This window comes from Suillus paluster, assembly GCF_016628075.1.
Source record: "Suillus paluster strain FC165 chromosome Unknown EDB91scaffold_67, whole genome shotgun sequence".
NCBI classification, from domain to species: Eukaryota; Fungi; Basidiomycota; class Agaricomycetes; order Boletales; family Suillaceae; genus Suillus; species Suillus paluster.
This window is the reverse complement of record NW_024537627.1, coordinates 77,602-99,009: the sequence shown is the minus strand read 5'-3', so window position 1 is coordinate 99,009 and position 21,408 is coordinate 77,602. Positions and strand designations below refer to the sequence as shown.

Below are 21,408 nucleotides of genomic sequence, written 5' to 3'. Positions count from 1 at the left end.
ATCCACCCAAAAACACTCCTGTGTGTGGGACAACCCCGCGGGGTGGCAGGCGTCTAAACTGAAAGACAGTCTCGGGGTCTCACCGCATGTAATCAGTGGCAGACACGACCCCCGCAGTGACCGGTGACCATCACGATTACGGCGATCATGTATGGTAAGTCGTACAAAGTTACAATGTATATCTTGTCCCAGGACACTCCCTAGACCACACAATTCTTTCCCCGAGCGCAGGTCTGGTCGATCCAACGAAGGTTTTACAACGGCCTGATGTCCAACCGATTACTCCTGTATTTAACTATCAACGCGTAGAACGTGTTTTCGCACTCCTGATATCGAGCGCTCTGAAACCAGATTCCTTATCTTTATTTCGTTATTCACGATCATTTAGGGGTGATCGAGTCCATGCGGAGGCAACGAGGCGTAAAGTGCTGAGCATTCCTTCTCGTTCCTCTTTCTCCTCCAGCCTTTTCAGTTGCATATACGAAGGGGGGACATAGTCTCCTCTGGCTACTAAACATCCTTTGGGAACTCAAGTAGCTGTCAGCAGTTAAAACAACATGCCAAGACAATCGATCAAGAAGGTCGATGGTGCCTCGGGGGAACCGTGAGTCTACCTGAGGCCAACGAGGATAGACTATAGTAACTGACAAATAGTCAGACCCATCTGTATCATTTGCAGAGATCCTATAGATGGAGCCGCAATCCCAGTCCCATGCGGGCATGTCTTCGACCTTGCTTGCATCACCCACCTCTTCCAGTCATCAGTTCGTGACGACTCCCTGTATCCACCCCGGTGCTGTCACAGGAACATACCCTTCACGAAAGTGCGACGCTACGTCAGTCAAGCTCTAATTGCGGACTTCCGGCTCAAGGGCCGGGAAAAGAAAACGATGCATCGGGTGTATTGCTCGTCACCATCCTGCAATCGCTTTCTTGGTGCACTCCACCAAAAGTCGTCACGAAAGGTGTACGACTGTCCAGCCCCAAGTTGTTCCACCCGTACGTGTGGAAAATGCCGTACCAAGTACGAGGGGGTTGGAAATCATAACTGCGTCATTGACGCAGCGACGCAACAAGTGCTTGATATCGCTCAAGCATCAGGTTGGGCAAGATGCCCAGGATGCTCCCATCTGATAGAGAAGATCGCTGGCTGTAATCATATGGTTTGTCGTTGTGGAACAACGTTCGATTACGGCTGCAAGTAATAGTACTGATAGAATCCACTTTTTCATTTGCATTTACACATCCACTTTTCCGGGGCTCAAAGATAAGGGACTTTTCAATTATGTAGAGTAGCTGTATATGTTAGAGCTTTTGACTCAAGCAAACATATATGTCATCCAGTACAACTCCACTATGCAATTCCTGTGCTTACCATTGTACATACATTACGGACCCTCTTGGCACAATATACTGAGATACTGAGCGGACCCCTGACATGAGCTACCCGAGCACAGCAAGGTATCGAATCGTGCTAGAATCTAAGATCTAAAGGCTTGATTATTTACTCCAGAGTGAAACGTACAGAAGAGTATAAGTACGATATAGACATTAGGTTTTGCGATGCAACGAGGACATAAACACATAAAAAGAGCGGTAATCACTATAATATGCGCAACGCACAGCATTCGACGAGATATCAAGAAAAACACTATGAACGAGAGTTATAAACTGAGTTTTCGCACCGGTATCAGGTATCTCCCCGGCATGACGAGTCCTCCACCACCGGTCTAAGCACCCCTTTCAGCACTTCGACTGCGCTTGCGGCGGAGCATAGGTATACTAAGCCTCCGGGGAAGTTTCGGTGTACCCGGCTGACGTTTTGTTTTCGGGCTTGTGGGTTCCGTAGGCGTACTGGGTGCGCGTATCAAAGACGGAGCGCTTGACAAAATCGAATGGTTTGGTTGACGCGAGGTCGTCGTGGACAGACTAGATGCACTCCCACCGAACATCGGGGAGCTTAGGAGACTTGACTTGCGCGGATGCGCGCTGCCTGTGGATGGACCATCATCAGGTATAACCTTTGGTGTTGTAGGCAAGGGCGGAGGTTCTTCAGTGCGATTAGACCAACCCTTCAAGTGAGGAGTACTGGGATGATGTCTGACACTGTGTTCGCGATCGCCATCGGAATAATATTTCTGCATCATGGGTGAACTCGGCTGATGCCTGAGTTTCCTCTCCAGGTCTGCAGGCTGGACATGCGCGGTTTCGAACGTCGCTGACCGCGGGCTCGCGCTGGTCTCACTGCTCCTTTGCGTAGCGATATCCACTACGCTCGGTCTCCGCGCGAAAGGCGAGAAGTTGAGCTTGCGAGTGAGACTCGCTACACTTGGCCTTCTTGATCGTGGGGAACTTGAACTTCCATCGCTTTGGAAGTTGGACTGGATGCTAGGAGTCGTACGATGCGCTGGGAAATTGAGTTGCGTAGGAATGCGTGGGCTCTGCAGCTGTGGAGGAGTTGTTATCGTACCCCTGCGAAGACGAAGTGGACTGCGAGACGTCGACGCGTCACCAGCTCGTTCTTCTGCCACAGGGGAAGCAAGAGGCGCCCTTTTCCACCAAACGCGGGCGTGCTGTGGAGATCCATATAGACCACTTTGGTCATCGTGTTCATCGGCTTTTCGAGCGCCTTCTTCACGGCGCTTTTGCTTCTCGACTACGCTGCGAACTCCAAGGCCTCTCGCCTTGAGCCATCGTCTACCAAGACTGTATGACTTAGACTTGGGAGACGGGATCTCGTCAGGACGTGGAAGGAACACGCGGGATCCAAACGTTGGTGTTCCGCACCGTGATGACGAGCGCTCGAGGATGGGAGAAGGCAAAAGTGGTAGGATGGCCGTCGAGATAGGCCTCGGCCTGAGTGGTGACGGCAGCTTATTTGCATACATCTCTTGGGCGGTCTGCGGGTCTTCATGAACGTCGTCCTCTGAGGGCTCAGCACAGACAAACGACAAATCTATCGCAGGATCGGAGGCTGGCCGTTCCGGGAGGATCATGAATGCATCCTCAGGTATATCTACAGGCTCGCAGACAAGGTGCCCGAAATGGGAACCTTTTGAGTATGTCACACGTGCGATGCGCCAGCCAGATGACAGAGCGAGCGCACAAAGCTCACGTAACGTGCGCTCCTTGCCATTGAAAGTGATATGCATCTATGCCGCCCAGTCAGTAATCCCGTCGTGCACAGACAATAGACTATCATCGCGCGTACCATGATGTCCATCGAAAAAGGGGTTGCACTTGCTTTGCCCAAGTTTGGAAGCAGAGGTGCAGGCGCCAGTGTGCCATGTGCGCCCTCAAGGTGCGCTAGAACAGAATCGAGCGTCCATTTCTCGCCTTCGGATTTCTGATGCTCGTGCTTTGCGCTACGGACGCCCTCGTCCACACATGCTAATGGAAGGACGTGGTCCGCAATGATAAGCCTCGTCTCTGGGCTGCTTGCAAGCCGCAAGTTGAGCAGCACATGACGTGCACGAGCGTCAGGCCAGTCATGCAGGACAACACGGAGTATATAGACTGCGGGATACGGGGTGGGATCTGACGAGGGGAGCGGAGGTTGTGGGAGGAAGAAGTCGTGGTCTGTCGACAACACCATGAGCCAAACACGTCAAATTTCTGGGTGGAGTGCTTACCATGAAACACAACCTGTCCACTCTCCAGCATCTCTGGACACTGTGCACGCCATGCGGCAAGTCCAAGTCCGACGACCACAGGACGGTCTTGGACAATGAAGCGGAACTGCATGTCCAGGTCCTCACAAGAAACTACAATTGACTGTCGCGCGCTGAGCTCACCCTGAGAGGACTGGAGCTTCAAATCAGCATGAGAACGCGCAGCTTTGAGATTAGCGCGAGAAACCCTGGATTTGAGATCGGCGCGAGAGGTGTGGGACTTGAGATCGCCACGTGAGGCGAAGGACTTGAGGTCGCTCCGGGATTTACGTGGGGTCAAGTCGTCGGGTATGAAGCTAATGTTTTCCAAGGTATCTTCAGCTCCGTCGCTGCTCACGCTTCCAGGACTACCTCCAAACGCCCGCGCAAGGATCATCGTTGTGCTTCCGATACCTCCTCCAACGTCTACTATCGTCGAACCTCGTGGGAGGGAGAGCCAGTCAAAGCCTGGAGGTACGAGTGTCAGAAATTATACAACCTCAGACATACAAACGAAATAAATAAGCATGAATAGCGACGTACCAGTCAGGATCGCCCCAGGCGCCTCCCACCCACTCGTCCCAGTCATTGCCTGCGAAAACCGTTCAAGGCGGAAAGACTTGCGCGGTTCACGACCGCTTTGTGTACTCATATTCCTCACATGTCCAGCTCGGTTCTCCACGGTCCCATCTTCAGCTGACACACTATTACCAACTGTCCCTGCCCCGACGCCATTCCCACCAAGTGCGTCCAGTCCGCCGTCCTCTAGCCACTCGAAAAAGGGCACGGGTGTATTGAACGCGAGGTTGAATGCAGGAAGGGGCTCAACATCCAGACCCGACCTAGTACTCCTTCTATCGGCCAAGCCCATGTCACTACTGGGCGACCTCCCCTCGGATACAGCAGCCGAGCTCATAGACCCAAGTGTAAGAGTCGACACTGCAGATGCACATTTAACAAGGAGCGCAGACGGACTGATTGGAACGTCACTCTTGCTGTAGATCGCGTTGTGCAATGGTGAAGGATGTGGGACAGGCGGGGGAAGTTTGAGTGTTGTGATGACAGACGAGGCTTCAGTGTTCGGTGATGCACCGCGTCTGGGAGATAGTAAACCTGGGCCGAGGTCCAAAGGTGGTCCAGGGATGGGCGCAGGCATCGTAGCATCCCATAAACGAGGAGACATGGTTTGTTCTACCTTTGGGAGTGCTTGGGTCACCGTCGCAACTTCAGGGAGATATGGGTACGTCCGCGTTGCTGAAGTAGGGGTTGGACGCCCCGAATTGAGACTAGCGAGCGATTGGGCGCATATAGGCTGAGGTGGCGCTAGAGAGCTGGATATATGCGCATCGGTCCCTGTATTTTGGACATCCGGAACGGATATATGCGCTTCACTAGCAAGCGATGGGGCGCATATAGGCATAGGCTGCGCTAAAGGGCCGGACATATGCGCGTCGTCCCCCGCGTTTTGGACACCCGGAACGGATATATACGCTTCATCGCCATCTGGAGGCACCGTAGCAGCACTCCCAGGAGGAGCTAAAGGAAGTTGGACACCTGTAAACGCCTCCGTGAGGTACGCAGCTGACTTGAACAGCTCATCGGTGCTGAGAACTTTTGCTTTAGATATCTGCATGTCCAGAAATGCAAGGGAAAACGCACCACAAGCCGACGAAAGCGGCAATGCCAGACGTGTCTACATATTTTTTCTCGGGGCTATCAACGGATGTAAGTTTCGGTACGTACTGTAGGTGAAGGAAGAAAGAGAGAGGTGACAACGTACTTTGCAAAGACGTCTGCCACGTTCTTCCCGCTGTCGAGCAGGCTAACGACACGTGTCAGTGCGAAGGTGTCTGGAGCTGTTTCACGCAGAATGTGATGCGTTGAAAGCAAGCGTAAGGGGTGAGCTAAGGGTGGGTAATTGTTAGCTGATTTACTTCAACGATAAGCGGGATTGAGGAACGGGGCGAACTTCAAGTATCTATCGACTGGGAAAGAGTCATTTGGAATCTTAAAACATCCAAAGAGCAGGACAAAGTTGTAGGTCAAACGACTAGAGATCAGACCCACCTAACCGCACGGAGTCCACACACCGAAGGCCGCCCGTGCGTTCTTTGATGATGAGGGAAATGTCCTTGACGTGTACACCCTCTAACTGGAGTGCCTTTTCCTCTGCCTTTGTCGGAGCATCTGCTCAATTTTACCACGTGACAGGGTTCCGAGGCAGGAAAGGGAGGGGATGGCGTATGAATGGAGATAACAAGAAATAAAAATAAAAGACGGCGATCAGTACTCAGCTATCAAGCTAGGGAAGGTGAGTACATACCCCGGGTAAAGCTCGGGCGTGATACAAGGTCATTAGCGGAGTATTCGTTTGGGTCGTTCGATCCCTTATCTGGGGCACATTGAGCTAGGGTGTCAACGATGACGGGCTCGCTCTGGGACTGGAGCTCTGCGATAATACGCAGCTCGGAAAGGAATCGCTGGCGTTCGTCCTCTGCTTCGCGTAGAATCTCAACGACGTGTAAATGTTCGATGAGACGCAAGCATGCGGGAAGGGTGTACTGGAGGTGAAAAACAGTGTCAGAATGCTACATAGTACATAACGACGCAAGAACGAAACACCTGTCGGAATGACAAAGGTGGTAGAATTCACCCGAACAATAAGTCAAATGAGAACGAAAAATGAAACTTACCACCATGCTTGCATCAGACATGAATAGAAATGGCTTCTGTACGATGCTCGTAATCTGGCCAGCAGCAGCAATGATCCTTGTTGCTGCAGCGCTTGCCGCCGGGCAGGCAGCGAGTTTCTCAGCAGGTGAAGACGATACATATGGAAGTTCTGGCGAAGGATAGTCGTGCTGAAAGTTGGACGGCGAGAGGGGCGTCCCATAGGATGACACCTGCGTGCTGAAGGTGGAAGACATGGGTGTGGCGGGCACCGACACTGGCTCTGGAGAATCGGGGAATGCTGGGGATGAACATTGCGAGGAATGGGGCGTGGATGATTGTGAAAAAATGCGATGTATATCGTCTAGCGCGTCGCCCATGAGCGCATGCAGCGCCCGCAGCGTTGCAAATGTTGGGGTGGGTGTCATCGGCGGAGTAGCTGTGCTAGCACCGAGAGCTCTTAGAGAGTGCAAAGTACTACAGAGTAAAGGACATGCTTAAGGACAGTAGCGCATGAAAGGCAAAGAAAAATGCACTACTGGCCACAAGTTCGCCGCACGTCAAACCAGGAATAAACTCGGTTGGGCCTCACGTTGTCTGAAAAGATCCAAATCGTATTTTGAACATGCCCTGTCCGATGAAATCGTGCTACAACTTTGACCCTCTGGAGACATATTAAATATTCAAGACAGACTAGAGGAAGATTCATTGTCAGATAGACCTCAACAGCACGCGTTCTATTTGACAATCATCAGATAATCGCGTCAGAAGCGAAGCCGCAGAAGACGTGGAGAGGTTAACGAGCCAGCAAAACAGAAATCTCTAGTGCAAATCGGGGAGACAATCCGAGGAGATCGATATGATGAGCCGTATAAGGAGGTTCAAAGACGCGTCGATCCAGCGTGAACAAGGGGGAAAGCAGGTTAGAAGTCAATAAACCGCGACAGTCCCGAACTTGACAGCATGGAACCAGCGGGAGAAGAGAACCAATAATCCTTTGTAAGCAGGTCTACTTCGGGCGTTGCCGGTGCTTCCTTCTATTGGCTATGGGAGGCTGAAATGCCACTCCAAAGCCATATACACGTCAATCCGGCTTGAACTCTCCGTCGTGACTCACTTGAGTTCTCCTCAATTAGCTCCTGCCCAGCTCTGATACGACCCTGTTCAACCGCAGCACGATTTTGTTTGCAACCACCACTTTGACGTCGCAATTCCTGTACGTTACTGTATATGACGAACAAGTGGAGTTCGTGTTGATCATGTGTTGGCCTCGAGGCAAGACCCTGAATCAAGACAGGTAAGTGTGCGTAATACACGCCCATCCGCTAGCCATCCGCAATGATTATACAGCATAATCTTGGGGGACTGCTATGGTTGCGTCGGCTGAGACATGCCCTGGAGTTTGAAAAGCATGGCGTGAAGCGACGATTGAGAGTCGAGTATACACAGCGTGCATGGCCAGTGCCACTGCATTCACCAGCGCTTGCTGGGAGGATGCTGATTAAATGAGGGTGCTGGGCAATGAGGAACGGTGCGCACGGGAGCCTCGCAATCACATAATGGATCGCCGTGTCGGTGCAGTGGGTACTTAACTTTACTTACGTGTCAAGGACTCTGACTTGACTTGACTTGCTTTATATTGTCACATAACTTAAGGGGAACGACCGCTTTCTATCGTGCTGAGTCGCACCAAGTCACAGCACTCGTGCGCGTCAAACTGCCAAGCATCCCCCGGTGATCGGACGATGCTCGTCCTCATTGCCATACAATCTAAGGAGTCCAAATGAATTACATGTCTCGCGTCTCATTGTCTCTGTCCGACTTCCACACTGAACATGTATGGCATTACATATCTAATAGATTCCCTGTGCCATTGGTGATCGTAGTGGCCTCGAGGTGATGCTAGCGCCAGCGCTTAAACCTGGCGCGATAAGCAATGGTATGCGTGCATTATGCATGCGGCCACACCTTAAAAGAGAGCAGGATGAACAGACGTCTCATCTCAACTTCACCATGACCCTCCTACACTTGGCTATCTTGTTATACGTTCCGTTTCTTTGCGCCTCAGTGCCAATTCTCAATGGTACCGACATCCATTCACTCGATTCCAGCGAGTCTCCATCCGACAACAACACCAGAACCTTGTGGGACATCATATTGAGCTGTGCTGCGACCCTATTCGCATGTACATGGACTGCAGTTCACCCGAACATTCCGGGTATGAGCGAGGGGACATTTTCCATTACCCTTCGTCGTCTAGGCATCATGATCACGGCGTTGATCGCCCCAGAATTCATGATCCTCTGGGCTGCGAAGCAGTTCGTCAGTGCTCGTGCAACTGCAAAGGAGTTCAACGATGCCTTTGGTGCACAACTTGCCCAGACCCACGGCCACCACAGAGATATATCAGAGAGCGCAGCTCCTTTGCTTGGTGAAAATCTAGAATCAGATGGAAGGCATAGTCGACGTCCAAACGCTGCAAAGCTCAGAGGTCAGTCTCATGTTCGGCGTACTTGGACCCTTCTGTCGGTGGTAACTAACTAACCAAACCTCCACAGGACGGACAGTAATACGTAGGTTATTTGCGTGGGTAAAACTGTGCACACCTGAACCTGTAGAGTTTAGAAGTCAGTTACATGCTCGGACTCTTCGGTCAGACAGGGACTAACGTACAACCACTGCTCTCATAGAATGGACAGTGACGCATGGATTCTTCGCGTGGATGGGTGGATTCATACTCTACATCGACGACGAGCCGCGGGCCACTCTTACACCAGATGAGCTTCTGCGCTTTGTTCTTGAGGGATCTGTGGACATGCCTGACATCACGGAGGCGGACATAAAAGACAGAAGCAAGGGTGACGTACTATCCAAAGGCATCGCCATTCTTCAATTGGTGTGGTTCGTTATCCAGCTGTCGCCCGCTATGCCCAGAATCTTCCAGTAACACTGCTTGAAATCGACACCCTGGCTGTGACTACTCTGACCTGCATCGCCTATGGCTTGTGGTGGAAGAAGCCCAAGGACATAGGACATCCTTGTATTGTTCATTGGAAAGCAACAGCATTCCCATTGCCAACCGGCTTAACCTACGAGTATGTCATCAATATTCTCGCCAGAAATCGCTCTGATTCGTCTGCACTCTAGAAAGGCAGATTCAAGATCCACCCACCCAGGCCGCCACGACCCCAATCAGTTAGCGTCAGATCTGCTTTCCCCCTTTTTGAGTCTTTCTGGAGTTGGTTCAGTATACATTTCCCGCCGTGCTGCCGATTCTCGCCGCGTGCCATCTCTAGGTGGCTTCAGTGAGCATCATGGTAGGATTACTACATTTCTCTTTGGATGTTTCGGTGGGGTGGTGTTTGGAGGGATGCATTGTCTGGGCTGGAATTTATCGTTTCAGAGATTCGCAGAGCAGGTATTATGGCGTGTGGTTTCCCTCCTGTTGGCATTTGCGCCTGCATATGCTTTTACAATGTTTGCTGTAGAAACATTTGATTGGGAAGGCATGCTGCCCTGGTGGAAGCAGAGATTTGACAGGATGATACAAACCAAAGAGGCGATCTACTTCATTGTAATTTTTCTTTTTTTCTTGTATGTTGTCGGTCTCGGCGGCCTCTTCAGTTACACATATATTCCTGCACGTATTATACTACTTGTACTTATGATGCTGAACTTACGATCACTGCCTCCTGGCGTATACGATACAGTAGCATGGACCAAGTTTATTCCACATTTGTAGTTTCATTACATTGCAGTAACGGAGTATGATAACTTGCCTGGTTCAACATCTGGGTCGCTGTCAAAATCGGAGGTGCGAGCATGACTGCCCACCCAATTATCAAACACGCTCAAGTGCCTAATAACGACACGCGGGGGGTATGCTCCGCTTTTCTTTGCGCGTACACATCCAATCTAACCGTAATATGAACCAATCTCTCTGTACCATTGACAATTCTTATCCGACCAATCTCACAATATTACTATACAGTCATCCGGGTGCATCCGCAGTGCATCCATCTCCGCCAACTACATCTCCTCCAAACTTCATCAACTCACTTCTCCACGCACAGCATCAGCATTCTTAGATCCGCTCCTCGAAAACGCAGAGCATGCGGAAAATGTGTTTGCGAGTTATGTGTGGAAACGTTAGAGAGGGATCTAGGGTGTCGTTGCAGCTGGCCCCTGCGGAATATCGACACACATATTGCGTTCCTAAGTTATCCACATCCACAACACAAAGCGCGACTTAATAATAATATAGATGAACAGATCGACTTCCGAAATGTCCCGGTAACCGTAAATACATGACGTGGTAGGCAAGCACAGGCTATTACACAAGTCCCGCCAACAATCCTAACAGTATCCAAAATACTAATGTGTCAACTGCATTATGGATTTTGCGTTTTGCGTCACGGTTTTCATTACTAATTAGAGTCGCATTGCTCTTACCATATTTACCGCATCATTGTGACATTATAACCCAATGACCGAGAGCGAGGAGGTGTGCGTGATGCGATCGATCCCACATTGGAGGAGGAAAGCGGCGCGTTGGATCAAGCATTGAGGGGAGCAGCCAGGATGAGAGAGGCGAGTTACCTGTTTGTGCCATTTACGACATAAATTGTTCACTTCTGAGTTATCTGTTTCTGGCATTTACCAATGATAACGTTCGTCTCTGACAGTAGAGTGCTAAGAGACCCTAGATGAGCTATTACGCTCGGTGGGCCAAGCCAGCGATCGAGGCGGAGGCGCCGCCGCCGATGCTCATTGAAATTTGAGACACAGGCTTTTCCGATGATCGCATTGCGCTTAGGCCTGTGTTCGATTGATAGACTACATAATATGCCTGATGGAACTTCTGATGTTCCCTGTCTACTTGACTTTAATACTCGATCGAGGCAGGAGCGGTTCTGCTGCAGCGCTGAGGTTTCGCGTGTAGCTTTGCCGGTGTTGCTTCAAGCTCGGTTATTTCGAGTGATCTCAGTGGTATGTCGATGATTTATCCTGGTCTTCATCAAATTGACATGCTCGTGCAGTATGGAAAGCCAGAGCAATGTACCCGCATGACGGTGATACGCACGTGCATCGGTGGTTCGGCTCGTTTTCCGCCTGGATCATCAATTTCCTCGTGCTTAGCCTTATTTCAGGCTGTGATATTGGTGATTAACATCAATCCATTATCCTCGGCGATTTAATGGCAATTGTACTTTGACATGACGTGTCATGCAATGAGATGCACGGCCACTCCCCTACTAAGATAAAGAGAGTAGGATGAACAGGCGTAGTACCGTGCTCTCATCATCACCATGAACCTCCTACCCTGCACTGTCCTGTTATACATCGCGTTAGTTTGCGCCTCACTGCCGATCCTCAATGCTACCAGTATCCATACAAATTCCAGCGACTCTCCATCCTACAGTAACACCAGGACCTTGTGGGACATTATCTGGAGCTGTGGTGCAACCTTATTAGCATGCACATGGACTGCAATTCATCCGAACATTCCGGGTATGAACGAGGGGAAACTTACCATTATGCGCCGTCGTCTATTCATCATGGTCGTGGCGTTGATCAGCCCAGAACTCATCATCACCTGGGCCGCGTGGCAATTTCTCAGTGCTCGTGCAGCTGCAAAGAAGTTCAATAGTGACTTTGGTTCACAGTGTGCCCAGGCCCACCGCAGCCATTGGGATATATCAGAGAGCACAGCTACATTTCTCGATGACATCCCAGACTCAAATGAAAGATATAGTCAAAGTCCAAGCGCTCTCGGGTTCAAACCTTCAAAGTTTAGAGGTCGGCTTAGTACGTGCCCACTTCTTTCAGTCGGTGTCAACTAACATCTAACTGATGCCTTCACAGGATGGACAGTGGTGCATGGGTTCTTTGCGTGTATGGGTGGATTCATCCTCTATGTCAATGACGAACCACAAGGCACTCTTACACCCAATGAACTCCGGCACTTTATTTCTGAGGGATATGTGGATATGCCTGTCATCACGGAGGAAGAGATAGAAGATCGAAGTAAGGGTGATGGACTATCCAAAGGCATTGTAATTCTTCAGTTGGCTTGGTTCATCCTCCAGCTTGTCGCCCGTTACACACAGAACCTTCAGATAACTGCCGCTTGAAATCGACACCCTGGCTCTAACTGCTCTGACCTGCATTGCCTATGGCTTTTGGTGGAAGAAGCCTAAGGATGTAAGATGTCCTTATATTGTACATTGGAAAGCAACTGCATCACCGCTGAGCACCTTAACCTACAAGTATGTTGTCGATATTCTTGCCTTGAAATGACTCTAATTCATCTGCATTCTAGTAAGGCACATTCAATGTTCTCCAGTGGAACCTGGAATGATCGTTTAGCATGTCTCATCTATCCCTTGACCAATCTTGTGGGCGCTGGTGAAGTCATTTCTCCCCATGCTGTCCATTCACATCGGGTTCCATCTCTAGGTGGTTATGGTATAGGTTCGGTCACTGATGGGCTCATTTTAGTTCCCACTGGATATTTTAGTGGGATGGTGTTTGGAGGGATGCATTGTCTGGGCTGGAATTTCTTGTTTCAGAGACATGCAGAGCAGCTAATATGGCGCGCGGCTTCCCTTGTGATAGTAGGTACAGTGGTATTTCTCCTTCTCGAAGACTTTGTGGGTTTCATGTGGCTGAGCGATGTGGGGCATGATCAACCATTAATATTGACATCTTTGGAAATACTTATGTTTTTCATTTATATTGCTGCACGCATTACACTCATTGTACTTATGATCATGAGCTTACGATCGCTGCCCCCTGGCGCGTACGATACAGTAGCCTGGACCAAACTTATTCCACATTTATAGTTTCATTACATCGCCGGACTATATGACGAGTCTTATAGCAGTCGCCTCACTTACAAGATACCACACGAGCAACGCTCGGTGATCTGATGAAAGGCCGCCACATGAGTTTTCAGTCAACAACGAACAGTTCCATCGAAATGTGACCTGACATCATCTAGATACGCTGGGTACGCGCACGTAATGATACATACCCAAAGAGCAGTCCTGATATATAGTGTATGAGCACATGTGACATATGAGCATTGTCAATGCGGTGGGATGTACCGTGTCAGCATGATGCAATCTCAGCAGCAGTCACCAGCCATATCGTACCCTAGTCAGTCATCAAACTCGCAGACGCTCAAGAAGGCAGATCATCACCTTCAGAAACCTCATTACAAGAACATGAACAGGAGTCAGACATGTCTTCCATTTAATCTGGAATCTTCACCCGATCGCCTCTGGAGAGCGAGAGAGAGATGAAAACCGGCTGCAGTCAATATTGTATGTCATATAGTCGAAGCTGATCTTCATCGTAGTCTGCATTCACCATCAGAGTTAGATCAGGTGTAAGACTCCGAATCAGACTACTCGGAATGGAGCGTTATGTTTACGCACCAACCAGCTAACGTTCGACTGTGTAGGCTTCCTGTGACGAAAGGATCATTGAGTCACTATCAGACACAATGATTCGCGTTCTTCAACTCCCTCGATTTCGATGCGTTCACGAGCATGAGTTGTCCAGTCAAGTTCCCCTGACCATGTGGTGTGACGTACAGAGGTTTGGTATGCGGACGTCAGGCTACAATGCGCATATGATGAGCAATACTGCAGATAGAATCCGTGGAAATTTGAACCTCATGACAAGTTAGGTGACGCGTTTAGACATTCGGGACAGATATGCTGCACTGCAGTCTGGAGGGAGATGTGAAAGGAAACTGGTACGCAGCTAACTTGAACAGCTTGTCAGGACTGAAAACTTTTGCTTCAGAAACATATATGAAATGCAAAAGAAAACGCACCACGATCAGACGAAAGCGGCAAAGCTGAAGGTATCTTCATTTTTCTTTTTCGAGGCTATCAACGGATGTAATGCAAAGATGTTTGGGGCTGTTTTACGCAGAACGTGATGCAAGCGTAGGGGGTGGGCTAGGGGCGGAAAGTTGCCAGCTGATTCACTTCAACAACATGCAAATTAAAGAACGGGATGCATTTCAAGTATTGACTGGAAAAGAATAATTTGGAATCTTCAAACGTCCAAATAGAAAGACGAAACTGTATATTAAAGCGGAGGACAGAATTGTATCGGACGACTAGAGATCGGACCCACCTAACCACAAAGTCCACACACTGAAGGCCGCCCGTGCGTGACGACGAGGGAAATGTATTTGATATGCACGCCCTCTAGCTGGAGTGCCTTTCCTTCCGCCTTTGTCGGGGCATCTGGTTCACGAGAGGGACGCACGGGGCAGGAAATGGAGGGGAATATAAAAATATGTGGAGGGAAGACATGAAGGGGCATTTTAAAATGAAGATAGTATGAGCAGGAAAGAACAAAATAAATCAAATCAAAGACGGCGATCAGTACCCAGCCACCAAGCTAGGAAAGATGAGGCACATACCCCGGGTAAAGCTCGGGCGTGACGCAAGGCCATTCGTTCAATCCATTACCCGGATCACTTTGAGCAATGGTGTCAGCGATGACGGGCTCGCTGTGGGAAGGATGTACTGAAGGTGGAAAAATGTCAGAAAGCTAATTAGCTGGCGAAATTCATCCAAACAATAAGCCAAATGAAAACGAAATATACAACTTACAACCATGCTCGCATTGAGGAGGATATGTATGGAAGGCTGGCGAAGGATAGTCGTGCCGAAGGTTGGACAAGGGTGAGAGAGGCGCCCCATAGGAAGATGCCTGCGTGCTGAATGACATAGGTGTGGCGGGTACAGAAACTGGCTCTGAAGAATCGGGGAATGTTGGGGATGAACAGTGTGAGGAATGGGGCCCGGGGCGTGGATGATTGTGAAAAATGCGATGTATATCATCTAGCGCGTCGCCCATGAGCGCACGCAGCGTTGCAAATGTTGGCGTTGGTGTCATCGGGGGAGCAATTGTGCTAGCACCGAGAACTCTTAGACAGTGTAAAGTACTACAAAGTAAAGCACGACGCTGGGACCACTTCAGATCTTCATGCACAGTTACATTCATCGAGAACAGCTCAAAGAAGACAGATAGATTTGCGCGGCGTATTAAACGCGAGGTTGAATGCAGGAAGGGTTCATGATGTAATCCCGACCTAGCACTCGTTCCGTCCATTTCAGCACCCAACCAACGTCACTAATATGCAAATTCATAGATCTAAGCGTAAGAGTTGACACCGCAGATGGACATTGAACGAGAGGAGCAGAGAGGCTGTTTGGAACGTCGCTTTTGCTGTAGATGGCGTTGGGCAGTGGTGAAGGGTGTGAGACAGGTGGGGGAAGTTTTTAATGTTGTAATGACAGACGAGGCTTCGGTGTTTGGCGATGCACCACGTTTGGGAGAGAGTAGGCCGGAGGCGAGGTCCAAAGGCAGTCCAGAGATGGGCGCAGGAATCGTGGCATCCCATAGATGATGCGACGTAATTTGTTCTGCCCGTGGGCTGAGCACATGCATCATGGTCGGGAGAGGATGCTCTGTGTGGAGACCAGCGAGCGATTGCGCACATGTAGACTAAGGAGGGATAGATATATGCGCTTTATTAGCCGCTGTGCAGGATATATATATGCGCATCGGTCCCTGCATTTTGGACGTTCGGATCGAAAATGTGTTTTATTACCATCTGCGGGCACTGTAGCAGCACCTCCGTGAGGAGCTAAAGGAAGTTTGACACATGTAAACGCATCCATGAGTTATGCAGCTGAGTTGAACAACTCATCAGCACTGGGAACTTTTGATCCAGGAACGTACACGGCCAGCAATGCAAAAGAAAACCTACCACAATCCGACGAAAGCAGTAATACTAGACGTGTCTTCATATTTCTTCTCCATACTATTGACGGATATCAGTGTGGGACACAGATGAAGAAAAAGAAGAGCGACAACATACTTTGCAAAGACGTTTGCCTTTAGTGAGAGAGGCGTCCCATAGGATGAAACCTGCGTGCTGAAGTCGGAAGACGTAGCGGGAACCGACACTGACTCTCGAGAATCGTTGGCGTTGGCGTCATCGGTGGAGCAGTCGTGCTAGCACCGAGAACTCAGCTTAGAGAGTGCAAAGTAGTGACTACAAAATAAAGGACATGCTTAAGGGGAGTAGTGCACGAAAGCGAAAGAAAAATGCACTAATAGCCACAAGTTCGCCGCACGTAAAACCAGGTCCCGACTCGGTTAGGCCTCACGTTAACGTTGTCTGAAAGAATCCAAACCGCATCTCTGTTCGACAATCGTATCAGACCATCGCGTCAGAAGAAAAGCCGCAGAAGACATGGAGAGGTTGACGAGTCAGCAAATCAGAAATCCCAAGTGCAAATCGGGGAGAAAATCCGAGGAGATCGATATGATTAGCCGTATAAGGAGGTTCAAAGACGCGTCGATCCAGCGTGAACATGGGGGAAAGCAGGTTAGAAGTCAATAAACCGCGACAGTCCCGAACTTGACAGCATGGAACCAGCGGAGAAGAGAACCAATAATGATTTGTAAGCAGGTCTACTTCGGGCGTTGCCGGTGCTTCCTTCTATTGGATACCTACGGGAAACTAAAATGCCACTCCAACATCCCCGGGTGTGATATACTAAACTGTGAAGTGAAGTTGAAACATACGAGTCATATACACATCGATCCGGCTTGAACTCTCCGTCGTGACTCACTTGAGTTCTCTTCCATTAGCTCCTACCCAGCTCTGATACGACCCTGTTCGACCGCAGCACGATTTTGTTTGCAACCACCACCTTGACGTCGCAATTTCTGTACGTTACTGTATAGAACGAACAGGTGGAGCTCGTGCTGACCATGTGTTGGCCTTGAGGCAAGACCCTGAATCAAGACAGGTAAATGTGCGTAATACACACCATCCGCCAGCCATCCGCAATGACTATACAACATGATCTTGGAGGACTGCTATGGTCGCGTCGGCTGAGACATGCCCTGGAGTTTGAAAAGCATGGCGTGAAGTAGGGACTGAGAGTCGAACGAGCGAAGGGAGAGGCCTTCCACGTCGGATTGCGAAGAGGAAATAAGAGTATCGTGAACGCCGAACGCCATTTCTATCGCGAAGTTCACGCATGCAAGCCTATCATCAACAGTGTTGATGCAGCCAGGCCGGAACGAGCACAGAGTAGGCTCCACGAGTATACACAGCGTGCATGACCAGTGCCCTGCATTCACCAGCGCTTGCAGGGAGGATGCTGATTAAATGAGGGTGCTGGACAATGAGGAACGGTGCGCACGGGAGCCTCGCAATCACATAATGGATCGCAGTGTCGGTGCAGTGGGTACTTAACTTTACTTACGTGTCAAGAACTCTGACTTGACTTGCTTTACATTGTCACATAACTCAAGGGGAACGACCGCTTTCTACCGTACTGAGTCGCACCTAGCACAGCACTTGTGCGCGTCAAGCTGCCAAGCATCCCCCGGTGATCGCCGGTGATCAGATGATGCTCGTCCTGATTGCTATATAATCTAAGGAGTCCAAATAAATTGCATGTCTCATGTCTCATCGTCCCTGTCAAACTTCCACACTGAACATGTACGGCATTACATATCTAATAGATTCCCTGTGCCATTGGTGATCATGATGGCCTCGAGGCGGCGCTAGCGTTAGCGCTTAAACTTGGCGCCCCATGTGTTATATATGCAGCCATGCCCTCAGAGAGAGCAGGATGAACGGGCGTCTCACCTCGAGTTCACCATGACCCTGCCTACACTTGGCTATCTTGTTATACATTCCATTTCCTTTGCGCCTCACTGCCAATTCTCAATGATACCACTATCCACTCACTCGATGCTGGCGACTCTCCATCCGGCGGTAACACCAGAACGTTATGGGACATAATCTGGAGTTGCGCGGCGACTCTGTTCGCAGCTACATGGACTGCCATCCATCCTAATATTCCGGGTATGGACGAGGGGAAACGTACCATTACCTCACGTCGTCTATACATCATGGTCTTGACGTGCATCGCCCCAGAACTCATCATTCTATGGGCCGCACGACAGTTTTTCAGTGCTCGTGCAGCTGCAAAGGACTTTAACGATGCCTTTGGACAATTTGCCCTGGCCCACGGCGACCATCGAGATATATCTGAGAGCACAGCTACATCGCTTGATGAAATTCCAGAATCAGATGGAAGAGATAGTCGATGTCCAAACGCTCCCACACAGCTTACAGGTCAGTCACATGTTCCGGCGTGCTCGGACCCCTCTGTCAGTGGCAACTAACAAACCAATACCTTCACAGGATGGAAATTGATACGTATGTATTTTGCATGGCTAGATCTGTGCGCGCCAGAACCTGTAGAGCTCAGAAGTCAGTTACATCCTCGGACTTCTTCGGTCAGACAGGTACTAACGTGCAACCATTGCCTTCGCAGAATGGACAATCACACATGGTTTCTTTGCATGGATGGGTGGATTCATACTCTACATCGATGACGAGCCGCGGGTTACTCTTACACCCGATGACCTTCTGCGCTTTGTTCGTGAGGGGTCTGTGGACATGCCTGACATCACGGAGGCGGACATAGAAGACCGAAGCAAGGGTGACGTACTGTCCAAAGGCATTGCCGTTCTTCAACTGGTGTGGTTCGTTATTCAGCTTGTCGCACGTCATGTCCAGAATCTTCCAATAACGCTGCTTGAACTCGACACCCTGGCTGTGACTTCGCTGACCTGTATTGCCTATGGCTTCTGGTGGAAGAAGCCTAAGGACGTAGGACGTCCCTATATTGTTCGTTGGAAAGCAACAGTATTGCCAACCGGCTTAACCTACGTGTATGTTGTCAATGTTCTTGCCATAAATTGCTCTGATCCGTCTGTATTTTAGCGAGGCAGGTTCGGTGTTCAATGATCTGATCAAATCCCTTGTCGATCTTGTGGACCCCTTCTCCAACTGTGCTGTCTATTCTCATCGTATTCGAGCTCTTGGTGGCTACAGTGGACATCGTAGTATGATTGCATTTCTCACTGGGTGTGTCGGTGGGATGCTGTTTGCAGGGATACATTGTCTGGGCTGGAATTTGTTGCCTCAGAGGTATGCAGAAGCAGATGGTATGGCGTGTGGCTTCCCTCGTGATGATGTGTGCACCGGTAGGTGCTTTTACCGGGCTTATTGTCATCTATGTCGGGATACGCATCGAGTCTTGCGACGACTTGGACTGGGTATTCGAGACATTGGAAAAGATCTGGATTGTAATCCTAATTTGGATCCTGATTCTGGTCCGAAGACGGATCACGATTGCGGCCTTAGTATTAGTTCTAGTTGTTCTACTTCCACTCCTAGTTTCGGTTCATCTTGTCTATTGTTCTGTAGTTATCATCTCTCTCATGTATATTCCTGCACGTGTTACACTGGTTGTACTTATGATGCTAAGCTTGCGATCACTGCCTCCTGGCGCATACGACACAATAGCATGGACCAAGTTTGTTCCACATTTGTAGTTTCATGGCATCGTAGCACGGACTATATATGATAACTTGCATTCTTCTAGGATCAAAGTCAGTCGGCTTGGGGGAGTTCGAACCCTAATAGCAGGCCGTCACTTCACTCACATACCACACGAGCAATCATGATGCTCGACGATCTAATGAAGAGTTGCTACACGAGTATCAGTTCACAACGAATGATTTTCATCGAAATGCGATTAGACAGCATCTAGATGCGCGGCGTACGCGCATGCAATCGAGGAGTAATAAAAAAGAGCAGTGCTGGTATAGTTTACTATGAATACATGTGAGTACCCTAACAATGTACTTGCATCCAGCGGTGCAGTCCGCTCCAACTACAGCGGCCTTGAAAGAGATCTCGGCGGTTCGTGCGCAGAGATTATATCAGGAAGGCATATCCTTCACCAAGGATAAACGCGCTTGGTATAAGCAGGTCATCGACGACATTGATATGATGTTATTTCCCATAAAATGAAGCACGCTAGTCGTGCTCATTCGGCGATGCATTGATCTAGCGTGAACATGCGCAAAAGCAGCAATGGTTCAAAGTTGGCTAGGTCATGCCCGTGATAGCGCTCCCGATCGAGTGATTTTCGTGCAGTGACTTGTACACATGATGGCCAGATAGAACATGTCGACTAATCGCGATACCGCAGGTAGAATCCGTGGAAATCAAACCTCTTGGCAAGTATGCTTTCTCCTTTTAGGCTGGACCAAGTTTATTCCACATTTGTGGTTCTATTAGCATCGCCGCAACGAACCCCGATAGCTTACCTGGTTCTTCTGGTATCACTAGTCTCTCAAAATCGGAAATGCGAGTACGGCTCGGGCGAGTTCGAACCTAATAGCAAGCCGATATTTTACTTACATACCACACGAGCAATGTTCAATGACCTAGTGAAAGGCTGCCAAATGAGTATAGTGTGAACAGCGAACAGTTCCATTGAAATGTGACTACGATAGCATCTGAGTACGCTTCGTATGGCGATACATGCAGTAAGGGGCTCGAGATCCAGTCTTGACCTTGCACTCCTTCCGTCCGTTTCGATGCCTAAACACACGTCACTACTGGGACACCCCACAGAAGCCGAATTCGTGTAAGCGTCGATACTGCAGACGCACAATTGAAGCAGAGGGGCTATTTAGAACGTTGCTCGTGTTATAGATGGCATTGTGCGATGGTGGCGCTTCATTATTCGGTGTTGTGCCGCCTTTGCGAGAGATTAGACCGGAGGCGAGGTCCAAAGGTGTTCCTGAGCTGGGCGCATACCCAGGGCAGACCACAGGAAGATTGAGTACTATTCTACGATCGTCAGAACAATCGCGTCAGAAGCGAAGTCGCAGAAGACGTGGAGATGTTAAACTAACCAATTCCAAATGGAAATCTTAAGTGTAAATCGGGTAGATAATTCGAGAAGATCGATATGGTGGACCGTGTGCAGTGAGCCGTATTTTTTATAAAGGATGTTCAAAGATGCGTCGATCCAGGGACCAGCGTGAACATGGTTGAAAGCAAGTTAGAAGTCAATAAAGCGTGACAGCATAGAATCAGCGGGAGAAGAAAACCAATCATTACATAATATTCTGTGTAAGGTTTACCGGGCGTTGCCGGTGGTGT

At 49.5% G+C, this 21,408-nt stretch overlaps 5 protein-coding genes across 5 annotated transcripts; 4 read left to right on the top strand and 1 right to left on the bottom strand.

Moving 5' to 3' along the window:
- Positions 1–162: 162 nt before the first annotated feature.
- On the top strand, positions 163–1,465 carry EDB91DRAFT_737953 (uncharacterized protein). The gene is made up of 2 exons (XM_041328243.1): positions 163–604; positions 659–1,465. The coding sequence occupies exons 1-2, from the start codon at positions 558–560 to the stop codon at positions 1,203–1,205; spliced, it is 594 nt and encodes a 197-aa protein (XP_041173268.1). The 5' UTR covers positions 163–557; the 3' UTR covers positions 1,206–1,465.
- A 1,552-nt stretch (positions 1,466–3,017) lies between these two features.
- Positions 3,018–6,577, bottom strand: EDB91DRAFT_1059121 (S-adenosyl-L-methionine-dependent methyltransferase; the record flags this gene model as incomplete). Its single annotated transcript, XM_041314220.1, has 12 exons — positions 3,018–3,152; positions 3,212–3,331; positions 3,386–3,537; positions 3,633–3,764; positions 4,023–4,118; positions 4,194–4,288; positions 4,424–4,473; positions 5,164–5,254; positions 5,310–5,356; positions 5,427–5,575; positions 6,112–6,211; positions 6,344–6,577. Coding segments are annotated over 12 exons (1,401 nt in total), but the record flags the coding sequence as incomplete, so codon positions are not given.
- A 1,756-nt stretch (positions 6,578–8,333) lies between these two features.
- EDB91DRAFT_1085252 (uncharacterized protein) lies at positions 8,334–10,473 on the top strand (the record flags this gene model as incomplete). Its single annotated transcript, XM_041315877.1, has 8 exons — positions 8,334–8,811; positions 8,879–8,947; positions 9,011–9,216; positions 9,255–9,415; positions 9,468–9,625; positions 9,809–9,894; positions 10,063–10,134; positions 10,312–10,473. The coding sequence occupies 8 exons, from the start codon at positions 8,334–8,336 to the stop codon at positions 10,471–10,473; spliced, it is 1,392 nt and encodes a 463-aa protein (XP_041173266.1).
- A 1,156-nt stretch (positions 10,474–11,629) lies between these two features.
- Positions 11,630–12,454, top strand: EDB91DRAFT_1085251 (uncharacterized protein; the record flags this gene model as incomplete). The annotated part of the gene is made up of 2 exons (XM_041315876.1): positions 11,630–12,128; positions 12,186–12,454. 2 exons carry the CDS (start codon positions 11,630–11,632, stop codon positions 12,452–12,454), a joined length of 768 nt encoding a protein of 255 aa, XP_041173265.1.
- Positions 12,455–17,592: 5,138 nt separating this feature from the next.
- Positions 17,593–19,867, top strand: EDB91DRAFT_1155747 (uncharacterized protein; the record flags this gene model as incomplete). Its single annotated transcript, XM_041319606.1, has 6 exons — positions 17,593–17,617; positions 18,031–18,555; positions 18,586–18,654; positions 18,719–19,118; positions 19,171–19,349; positions 19,378–19,867. The coding sequence occupies 6 exons, from the start codon at positions 17,593–17,595 to the stop codon at positions 19,782–19,784; spliced, it is 1,605 nt and encodes a 534-aa protein (XP_041173264.1). The 3' UTR covers positions 19,785–19,867.
- Positions 19,868–21,408: the final 1,541 nt, after the last annotated feature.

Excerpts from the sequence above, each read along its gene's own strand:
- EDB91DRAFT_737953 (XM_041328243.1), top strand. The coding sequence starts at position 558 with ATGCCAAGACAATCGATCAAGAAGGTCGATGGTGCCTCGGGGGAACC. Across the intron at positions 605-658 it reads GATGGTGCCTCGGGGGAACC|ACCCATCTGTATCATTTGCA; the intron begins GTGAGTCTACCT and ends ACAAATAGTCAG.